This window comes from Molossus molossus, unplaced genomic scaffold (genome assembly GCF_014108415.1).
Source record: "Molossus molossus isolate mMolMol1 unplaced genomic scaffold, mMolMol1.p scaffold_m16_p_10, whole genome shotgun sequence".
Classification (NCBI taxonomy): domain Eukaryota; kingdom Metazoa; phylum Chordata; class Mammalia; order Chiroptera; family Molossidae; genus Molossus; species Molossus molossus.
In genome coordinates this window covers 40,381,957-40,392,953 of record NW_023425345.1, presented here as the reverse complement: position 1 = coordinate 40,392,953, position 10,997 = coordinate 40,381,957, and the positions used below count along the sequence as shown (strand labels likewise).

Genomic DNA, 10,997 nt, shown 5'->3' with positions numbered 1-10,997 from the left:
GTTAACTACCTTCTGCGTTAACAGTGAGGATTGTTTTTGTTTGGAAGAAGATATTACAAAAGAAGGTCAAACCAGTGATGATTTTAAGTAAGTTAAGGCTACCTGATTAGACAAGGAATCAGGGCTAGGAGCAATCTTGTGGGCAGCACTTGAAAGTTAGGAGCCCAGGAGTTAGACCTTTCAGCTCAATTAGCTGTTTTCCTTGTGTGTCAGATTATGTGCAAAATAAATTTTGCCATGAAAATCTACTGCCTTCAATCAAGTCATACATAACCTAGCAGAATTTGTAAGTGAACTAGGAACATGTATCATCTCAACATGTGTAATATGATTGTAGGCACCTGAGTGTTTGTGAAAAGTAGAAAATGAGCTAAGGTTTATTATTTACTGTTTTTTTGGCAAGGAAAATTCATTATGGAAAAAAAAATCTAACAACAAAACATACAATTTTAATCAATATTTGAACACTTTCTGGGTAAATTCATTAACCAAAGGTGAACTGCTATCTATGTATATATTTTCCCATTTGTACTTGATACCTTTTAGCAGGAAAGCCTCATAGGAGGGCCCTGAATTTGGAAAAAGTAAAAAAAAATTCTGGTCATTAAATAAACACCATTTTCCCTTTCACTTGTTTAGCTTTCTCTAATGTTATCACACACACACACACACACACACACACACACACACTCACTCACTCACTCAGGAGCAGCACCAGTGCATCTACTTGTCTGCAATTTAACAAAATGAAAGATGCCGTCAAAAGTTGAATATGTCAATGAATCACAACATAGTCTCTTTCTTAGATTTACTTAATGTCCAGTGAAGAATTCTAGTTTAAAAAAAAAAAAAGTCCAGCAGTTAACGAGCTGATTAAAAAATAAGTGCATAAACAAGATCAGTGTAGCAGCAAAATACCGTTACTGTTAACATTCCGATGCACCTCATTATCATTTTGTGCAAGAAAAATGACCGCAGTTTGGCCAATTCCAGATTTCAAACTATATTAACACTCATACTTAATGGAGCAAATTATGCTTATTTAAAAATAAATGAATTAAGTTCACCTCTTACAGAAATGATTTTTAGATATAAATCATGTGGCAAATAAAGTACAAAATAAATATCAATGACGAAAAATATTGGAATCAACTTCTACAGCCAAATGTGACGTATGAGGAAAGACGATTTTACAATATACGTATTTTACAGGGTCTTAGGTCTCTCTTATGCTATCGAGATAAAGCCAGTCATCTGAGATACGGTTTCTTCTTTATTTAATTGAACTGCAGCCATTTCATTGCAGAAGTTTATCTGTGCCTCAGAGAAACCATAAAACAAACGTTGCATCACACCGGAGTCTGTGCTTTGTGTTACTCTTCTCAACTTTCTTTTGTCTTCTTCCAAAGTGACGGGCATCAGTCCCATCACCCATCTAACAACCGAGAAGAAAACACCGCTGGATCTTGGGCAGTATCCTGCGTGTGGCTACAAAACGTTCGCCCGGAGGTTCGTCGCGGGAGGTGAAGACTAGGGGCAGGGGGGCTTGGAGAGACAGTGGAGAGGGGCGCACTGCGGGCTGGAGCTGGCGTGTGGCTGCTCGTCCGACAGCGCTGCGTCAGGACTGGAAACGTCAGGACTGGAAACGAGAAACAAGCGTCAGCAAGAAACGCAGTGACAAGGGGCGGGGCGCACGTCTAAGGTTAGACGGGCACTCTCTTGTCACCGAAACTAAAAGAACAAGAACAGAAACTGTGCAGGGATGGTTTAAACCTAAAGCATGCCAAGACCGCCGCAGCTTTGCTAAACCATGCATAAAAAAGAAAAAGAAGATGTGTTAGGGAAATGTATGAACTCTTCCTTGCGATCGCTTTTTTATTTTTATTATTATTTTTTTCCAGTTTTGCGCAGTCTCGTCCCCCTAGGTCTCTGGGTTAGTCAGTCGCAAGGTTTGAGATCAGTTCTTAGACTTTAATGTGCATACCAATCACCCGGGGAGCTTAGTAAACTGCAGATTCTGCTTCTACAGGTGGGACCCGAGAACCTGCATTGCTCACAAGCTCCCGGGGATGTGGGCAGTGTCGGAGGAAGACTTGAGAGGATTCTAAATCAGCTCTATGCAGATCATCCAGATTCAATGGGATAATTAATTTGCCGCTGGAATCCTAATTTGCTCCAAGGGTTTAGCTTGGCATTTTAAATAGGACTGAAGAGTTTTAAAGCATTTCCCATTTGTTAAGTATATAACGCAGACTTCCAGAGGACCTCTGAGAGCCTCTGGTTGAAGTAAACTCAGAAATGCCCAGGCTCATCAGCGCCATGAGAAATCATGCTGAAGAACAAGGAAGCAAAACTGTTGAATTCCCTAAGGTAAAACTACAGTACATTTGGTTCAGACCTTTTGCAATCTAACATGGAGATAGAGATTGCATTTTTCCATAACTGCTTTCCCCCCCTTGTGTTACGAAATTCAGTACCATAGAATTCATTTCTGACAAAAGTACTGTTTGAGAAAACTATTCAAGGTTTATTATCACTTATTTATTTATACATAGCTTTTTAAGCTAACATTATTATTGAAGTCAGTCAAAATGATCATTGAGCCCTGGCCGGTTTGGCTCAGTGGTTGGAGCGTCGGCCCGCGGTCTAGAGAGACCTGGGTTCGGTTCCCGCTAGGGGCGCGTATCGGTTGCAGTTTGTCCCCGCCTGGGTTGGGATCGTGTGGGTGGCAGCCAATCCATATGTCTCTCTCACATCCATGTTTCTTTTTCTCTCTCTTCCTCTCTCTCTCCCTCTCGCTCTATGCAAAAATGTCCTTGGGTAAAGATTAAAAAAAAAAGATCATTGAACCATTTTAATCTTTGGCAATGAAGTTATCCTTCATGTATATCTCAGAATATCAGAATTTTGATGTGAAGTCAAAATCATGTCACATACTGATCTGCTTGAGGTCACTCTTACATCCCAAAGTCTTTGAACTGCTATAAATTTAGTTTAAAAGGAGATATGCTCTTCTGTATAGTTAGGACAACCAGTGATAAAAATAATTTTTCCTATCTACTTTAAAAACATGGTAGCTAGACATGGGAGACCCACAGTTTCAAGAGGACTGAGTACATATTTCATGGCAAGACTCTTTCTCCCCTCTCTAGACAGTAAGATGGCCCAGAAACATGGCAGCAGACTTTCCCATAGATCCAACAGTGGTCTTTCTGTTAAATCTGCATGATTTAGGATGAGTTTCTTTTTAAGAGACCAAAGACATTATTCAACATAATGGCAAGTAGCACAAGAGGGACACATTTTTGAAGACCCTGTGTAGTTCAACATTTTTCTTGATTAAAGGAAGCCAAGCATTTTTGCTTGACCAGGTAAAGTGTGTAGCAACAACTTAAACATGGGTTACAGCTCAACTGGCCCAACCTTGACAGTATGTTATGCATGATAATTAAACAATTTTTTCAAGGTGAAGGGATTAAGAAGTACAAACTAGCAGTTACAAAACAGTCACAAGGATGTAAAGTACAGCATAGGGAATATAGTCAATAATATTGTAATAACTATATATGGTGCCAGGTGGGTACTAGACTTATGGGGAGGGGAGAGTCACTCTGTAATTTATATAAATGTCTAACCACTATGCTGTACACCTAAAACTAATATAATATTTAATGTCAACTATAATAGTAAAATAAAAGTTTTTTTAAATGTTCCCATTATTTCAGATTGTTTATATAGTAAGATATTATAAATATTTTGTATTATAGTATTACTATTCTAAATTTGCATGAATGCAATCACACTGCATATATGGGACAGAAGCCTATTTTTGGTTTACAGACTAAGAAATTATTTCTTGAATGTAAATATTTGATATGTTCTAATCGCTTCCACTATTAGAAGAATTCAGTTTCAATTTTGGTTGCTAAATATCTTTAAGAGTTCTCTCATTATTCAACCTTTACATTTACCAGCTTACTTTATGTAGGTAAAACCATGTTGTGAACAGTAGGCCTAGAAATTATTACCAAGGTATAAAATGGATATAGCTTCAGAAAGGTTTCTTTTCCCAAGTAAACAAATTATTGGGGAAAAGTGCTAGATACTAAATATCTGTATGTATTTAAATATTACATCCAAGGCTACAATACCTTTCATATTATGGTTTCTATTATCTATAAACAACTCTAATAATTTAGCTGTACAATGGAATCACTCTGTAAAAAGCATATAAAGTTCTATATTTTTAAATATGAGAAAACGCTCTTTTTTTGAAACCATACACCTAGTTATCTGAATATATGTATAAGCTATAGGAAGCATAAAGCAAATTTTAAAGAGGGAAATAGAAGAATACCTGATCTGAAATCACTCAACATTCTTAGCATGTTTTGTTCCTCACTAAATAAATGTTCCTTTTCATTCAGTGATAAAGAGTCAACATGGTGATTTAAGCACTCTCTGACTTTGCCCCTCACAGCATAAGTAAAAAAGGTGGGGGGGTTGGTCGGAGCACCTCCTGGCAGTGCCACGTGTATGGTGGTATTTAGGAGAATGGGTGCCCGAGTCATCGGGCTCAGTTGCTTTCAGGATAGGAGACCCTGGACAAGTCATTTTACTTCCCCAAACATAATTTTCCTCATTTTCAAATGGGTATTATAACTGCGTTTACCTTATGAGGGTTGTAGTGATTAATAAGTGTAAAGAATTTAACACTTGTGTACGGTAAGAATTCAAAGGTTGACCAGGTATTAAGGTTTCTGCTGGAAAGCAGTGAAACGGGCAGTGAGGACATTCGGTTTGATCATTTGGCAGTGGGCTTGGGTGGGAAGGAAGCCAGTCGTGATTCCAGCGACTTAGAAAAGGACAGTGTTTCAGGTCTACATGCCGTGTATTGTTTCTCTGTGTGACAGCAGACGCCTGCTCTGGGCCATGCTGTATTCATGTGGGTAGAAACCAGGAACATTTGTAATTCATTAAATTGCTTGTTTAAACAGTAAGCCATTTGTGTGGAGGTAGCAAGCAATCTAAATTCAGTAATTTCAGAAGGTACGGGACTGGGGCAGGTAACCATTTAGTCAAACTGGTTCTCCAAAATAAAGCAAGGTGAAATAAAATGACAGTGAAAAATACCCCCACTAGCCTTCTCCACTCTTTGCCAACAAATTTGAGAGGTTAGGAAAAAGACAGGTTTTTGTCTTGAGGGAAGGTTAGGTACCAAGCACGGTTAGTAGCAATGACAGATATCAAGAGCATATTATGGCCCGAGCCTGTGCGTCACTCTCACCCTTACTTTGTAAGCAGGAACTCAGCCAGCAAAAGTAACTTCCCAAGAATGCACAACTGGTGTGTGTCAGAGATGGAACTGAAACGCAAGCAATCGGACTTCAAAGCTCCTTCACGCATCCTTGGAAGCAATAGTTACTGAGCATGTGCTATGTCCCTGGCACTGTCCCAGGCCTGCGTGGGGGGTGCTTGGCAGGCTAAGTGCCTACGTTCTTCAACACTGCACACAGGGGATCTACTGAGATGGGTTTGCACAATTATAGTCCCTTACGTAACTGAAGTTAGTCTAGGCTCACTACTGTAGAGTAATGGCATTTGTACACTCGGGAAGCACTTTCCTGAAGTTAAAACCCTGTTTCTGGAAGTGGTGGGAGAGGCAGGCTGAGATACCAATCAGGAGACACTAGCTGGGGGCCTATTTAATCATGTCCCTTTTCCTGCTCACTTGATGTCCCACTTAGATAGCAGGCTGCACAACCGCCTCAGGGACACGTCACACTGGGGCTCTGGGGGCTGCTGTTCCTGGACAACACCTGTGACTCCCCAGCTCTCGAGCTAAGCAATGGCCCCCACGGCCTGCTACGGCACCCACTCCTCAGACACATACGCTTGGGCCTGCCCTACCCAAAAGAAACCTGGCCCAGTAGAAGCGAGAACAGTCAGCAGGTTTAAAGCCACACCAGGCCATAAGACCCTGGCACCATCAGAGGCTGAATAACGGGAGATGAAGTATTATGGGAAGATGAAGGGTCCTGACGGGTGCTCCGATGCTGGAAGCTCACGGGCTGAGGAAATGCATGAAGGAGGGACAGGCAAAGCTTTCGCTGGAGTAGACATGGTCCTCGCACCCTCTCGTTGAGTATGGGGACCTGCCTCTGCGTTTCTTCAGGTCATCTCACATGAAGGGCTCTGTCACGGCAAGTGTGCCTCTTTGAAATGCCAATTATAAGTTTTTCTCCTCTTTTCAATTTCAGTTTTTTTTTAATTGATTGATTTTTAGAGAGAGAGGAAGGGAGAGGGAGAGTGATACAAGCATCGATGAGAGAGAACATCGATTAGCCGCCTCCTGCATGCCCCCCACTGGGGATCGGACCCACAACCTGGGCATGTGCCATGACCAGGAATCAAACTGGTGACCTCCTGGTGCATGAGCCACACCAGCCGGGCCAATTTCAGTTTTAATGAGGGCACTGAGTAGACAGAAAACAGAAACACTTTCACAACATTGTCTGAGAACAGACATTAGATATGCTTTGCATTCTTCCTGTTTGTTTGCCTGAGAAATATATTCTAAGGACAATGGACAAACAGAGGAAAAGTAGACCAAACATCCTCGCAACTCCAGGCTTTCTGTTTGAGTGTAATGAAACACTGGAGGAATGCAAATATTAATCACACCAGGGAACGAAAGGCAGCGTTTAGTCCCACGAGTGGCCAGGAAAATAAACTCTAGCTCTCTTGGATTTCCACTGGGTACATATGGACCTCAAGTTCAGTGTGTGTTCGTGTTGCCCATATTTGAAATAAAAGGTAGCAAATGGAATGATGTGTAGGCGGTTATGGTGTCGAAAAGGACAGCTTGGGGTCTAGGGCTCCGACATGCGGCCGGGTGCGGGGAGAAAGGACGTGTGAATTTACCTGACAGTCGGGCTGTCTTGCCTCCCGGCTAGTTGTGAGCACTGTGGCGGTACGGAGGCAGCAGGCTGCTGACAATCTACAAGAAACTGATAAATTAGACATGTATACAAAGAGATGACAGAGCATCATGTTAGTAACTAAAGCAGTTGCCTGAGAGATTTAGTGAGGAATGTGTATTCACACGGAAACATCTGGATTAAACTTTTATCCCCCCCAATCACGCCAATAAAAAAGAATTTTTTCTTAAATACCATATTAAAACATTAGTGACACAAAATTAGTAGTGAGATTTCTCCAGCACATTAGGACATGTATGGCCATTCATATTTAGTATTTGAATACATCTAAAAATATTAATATAATAAAAAAATCTTTAGTTTCTGAACTTGCACATGATGGTAGTTACTTGCTTTGAGCTTAGATCTGCTATTCCAAAATGGAATATATTCGAATTACTGACTATAATTGTCAGGACACAAGGGCATATTACCAGTCCCATAGGAACAATGAGAAAAGCATGCAATACAATCTGTTCTGTGTTTAATGGGAGGATATCAGAGAAGAAAATCATCTTTACACTTTCTGAAAATAGATTTTGTCATAAGAATGAACTGTTAGCAGAAATCTTGGAATGTTTATTATATAGTAAATTGTTAGTACCTTGGACTGACGGAGAAAGCTAATCTGGATGGGAAATCCACTTTTGTTCTACTTTTGCCATTTTAAAGTCATATAATATATAACTCACACTAAGTTAACAAAGTGTTAGCTGGTAAAAGTCCATGCTTTAGCTGATCAGTAATGTAAATCATCTACTCCAAGAAAGACCATGAGCTGGGTGTTCTAAAATAATCAAAGAACAGTCTGTTTACTGGTATCAGGCTGACCATACTAGAGTCACCCGGGAAGTTTCTTATAATACATAGATTATATTTCTGCAAAAATATTCGGCAAAATAGTTAAAAATAGCGTTAGACTTAAAAGTTCAATTATTCTTAAAAGTTCAATCCTCTTGTTAACTGCTAAATTATGTATTTGCTTAGCATACTTCTTTTCCCATATTATATACATAATACTTAAGCCAAATTATCACAAATTCTGGATTTACAGCCTTGAATTAGTGAGGCTGTATAAAAAAATCTATATTCCAAAGCTGTATGTAAGTATCACTTATTCTAAAGCCAGTATATTTTTTATTATAACAAAACCTAACTATATAACTCCAGAATGCCAAAATTCATAAAAATTGCTGATGTTTTTATATAAGATATTGAAAACAAACTAAAGCTGTCTGTGATGCAAAATAGAACACAATATAAGGCAGGCTTGGCTTGAATTCATTCAAAAAAACTTCATTATTGAAAGGACCCTTTATAAGGTGGTCTTTGTTGGAGAGTAACTTGTTAATTATTTCTTACTAATAGGAATGAGATCTGAGTCTCGTTTAGTATCTGATATTCAGATACACACTCAGGAAAAGTCCTTCAAATGTAACAAATATTTCCGTTTTGTCAGCTGTGGGAGTTTTTTCTTTAACTCTTTGTTTTCCCATTTTGCAGCTTGATTAGCTCAGTGATTCCCTTTTGTAGAAACTCAGAGTCTTAAGGGATGAATTCCTTTATGCTCCTTTTACCTTTTCCAATGGCTTTTCTAAGTGATAGTTTAGGAACGTTTTGGACTAACACGTAAATAAGGATTCTGATGCAGCCAGGGGCATGCTGCCCTCCCGCGGTGCATTTGGGTAAATGCAGTGGGTGGAAATGAACGTGAACCCTTGGGAAAACATGCTGGAATCTGGCCTTGCGCCTCACATCGCGGGGGAGAGAAAATAAAGCTCTTCTGTAGCAAGGTTTCTGGCTCTGTAAAATGGTAAGCCCTAGAATTAGACTATAATATTTAAATATAAGAAACAGTTTGGTGTGTATGTGTTTTGTTTTTGTTTTTGCCAACGCAATCAGATTGCTCCTTTGAAATATGCTTCATGTTGAAATTCAGAAAGCAGATAAGCAGGACTATGCTGTACCACCTTAGCAAACTGTTTAATATGAGGTGGATTTTACTTACATTTGTAGTGAATATCAGTTTTTCCGTCTTAAAAGTAGCAGCACCTCTGGCTAATTTTTTTTGCATTTATTATTTGTAAGTACTTAGCCAAGTGTTATCCTTAAGAATAAAAAGTAAATTCCATAAATAAGATGGTGATAGATGGGGGAAAAAAAAGGAAATTTAAAAAACAGCTGTATTGCTCCAACTCAATTCTCTTCTGAAGCCTTCTCCTCGGGTCTGGGGCCCGTCAGGTGCGTGTCTAACCCAGCTGAACCCCGGCTATCGTCATGTACTTGCAGAAGGAAGGGGGCGGGGTTGTGAGACCCAGAGTCTCCCAGTCTCCAGGCTGGGAGACTCTGCGGGCTTTATGTGGTCTCACTTGCTCTGTCCAGGAGGGTAAACTCACTCCCAAGGGAACTAGGCCTCATTTCGTTGCTTTTGAGGGCACGAACGATGAAAAGGATGTATCTTAAGGCGGAGGCATTGCAGAACCCCAGCAGTCACTGCTGTTGTACGGGCCACCGAAATGTGTCGCAACCATTTAACAATCAAGTTACTAAACTCCTACTTGTGTCTGAAACTATGTTTGGATGTGAGGATAAAAGGCAAACAGAGAAGAATGGTCCCTGGTCAACTGAGAAAGACAAGCACATTCAACGAGCAATTGCAATGAAGTGTCACGGTGACGATGATGATGGTGATGATGATGATGATGATGGTGACAGCAGCTCACACTTATTGATTGTTACCATGTGCTGGACACTGCAGGCACTGAACAGGCAGGCTTTCCTTTAACCTTGTTTCATTTTTCCCAATTTAGGGATGAGGAAAGAGGGATGAGGAAAGAGGGATGAGGAAAGAGGTTAAGTAACTTGCCAAATTCTACTAAGAGGTGGAGCTGAGATTTGAATCTAGGATGTTATGATCCAAGGGCTGAATTAAACTTGTAGACACATCACTGCATTGCTTCCCATGACATGGAAGTTAGAGATCTCAGAGCGGAAGCAATGAACTAAATCTAAGCAGTCAGGGAATGCTTCCTGGAGGCTGTGACTTCTGTGCTGTACACCTAAAAATATGAGTTGGCCAAGAACTTCTTAGCAACTATAATAGCACTTAAATGTTTTATTAAAGTGTTTACTTGATATGTTCAGAACTGAATTAAATAACACTGTACATTTATAAGGCCACAGGCCTGAGAAATGTCATAGCATATTCAAGAGATTGTTAGTGCCTTAAGGGCAGAGATAAATAAAGGATATTATTGCTTAAAGCACCTATAGGTCTGTCTTAATTACACATGAAGAGTATCCTTGTATCTTGTATGAATAAACAAAGGCCTCAGGTAGAAAGGAAGGTAGAAAAGAGAATGAGAACAAAGGAAGGGAATTATTTGCTGAATCAATAGAAAGTAATTTCTTCTACGGACTTTATATTAGTTATCTGTCTAAAATAAGACACTCTGGAGTTCTTATTTTCACTATTCCTACCATGAGGAAAATAAGTATTTTTGGTATACGGGACTGTCTCAAAATCTCATATATCCAGAGGCTGTTCTTCTTCTTTAACATTTTTCATGCTCTTTCCTACCGGAACAAATACAGAGCTTAGCATCATAGCAGGTGGTCCACACACATTTACTCATTAAATTAATACAGATCACCATCTATAGTCATTTTGCTCAAGGTCACACAGCTGGGAAGTGGCAAAGGATTTGACTTTACTTTTCTGATGCCAAGGCCTATTTTCTACTTACTATTCTAATTGTCTCTCAAAATGACACCAGCTTCCTCTACAAAATATCAGGGTCATAGAATCAAAGAAACATAAGAACCTCACCAGACAGTTGACATAGTAACTTGGAGGCAACCAATGCTCTCAAAACCACAAAGCAAGATAAAGGGTGCAGGGACGGTGATAATATCCAGCTTCCATAATGAGGTGGCTGAAATGAATGACTTTCATTGGCAGGAAGAGAAAGTCTGTCATGTGGATTCTCTGCAGGCTTCTACTATTTTAAAACTTTT

At 39.8% G+C, this 10,997-nt stretch overlaps 1 protein-coding gene across 4 annotated transcripts in view; it reads right to left on the bottom strand.

The window, feature by feature from the left end:
* Positions 1-1,251: 1,251 nt before the first annotated feature.
* The window catches only part of BICD1 (BICD cargo adaptor 1), a 203,157-nt gene continuing 193,411 nt past the window's right edge, over positions 1,252-10,997 (bottom strand). For 2 of the 4 annotated variants that reach the window (XM_036252107.1, XM_036252109.1), the window contains 2 exons: positions 6,925-7,000; positions 1,531-1,624 (listed from right to left, as the gene is read on the bottom strand). In XM_036252107.1, the coding sequence (XP_036108000.1) occupies positions 1,531-1,624; positions 6,925-7,000 (170 nt within the window). Of the gene's footprint in view, positions 1,625-6,924; positions 7,011-10,997 lie in introns of all 4 variants that reach the window. The other 2 variants (XM_036252106.1, XM_036252108.1) reach the window with 2 other exon arrangements.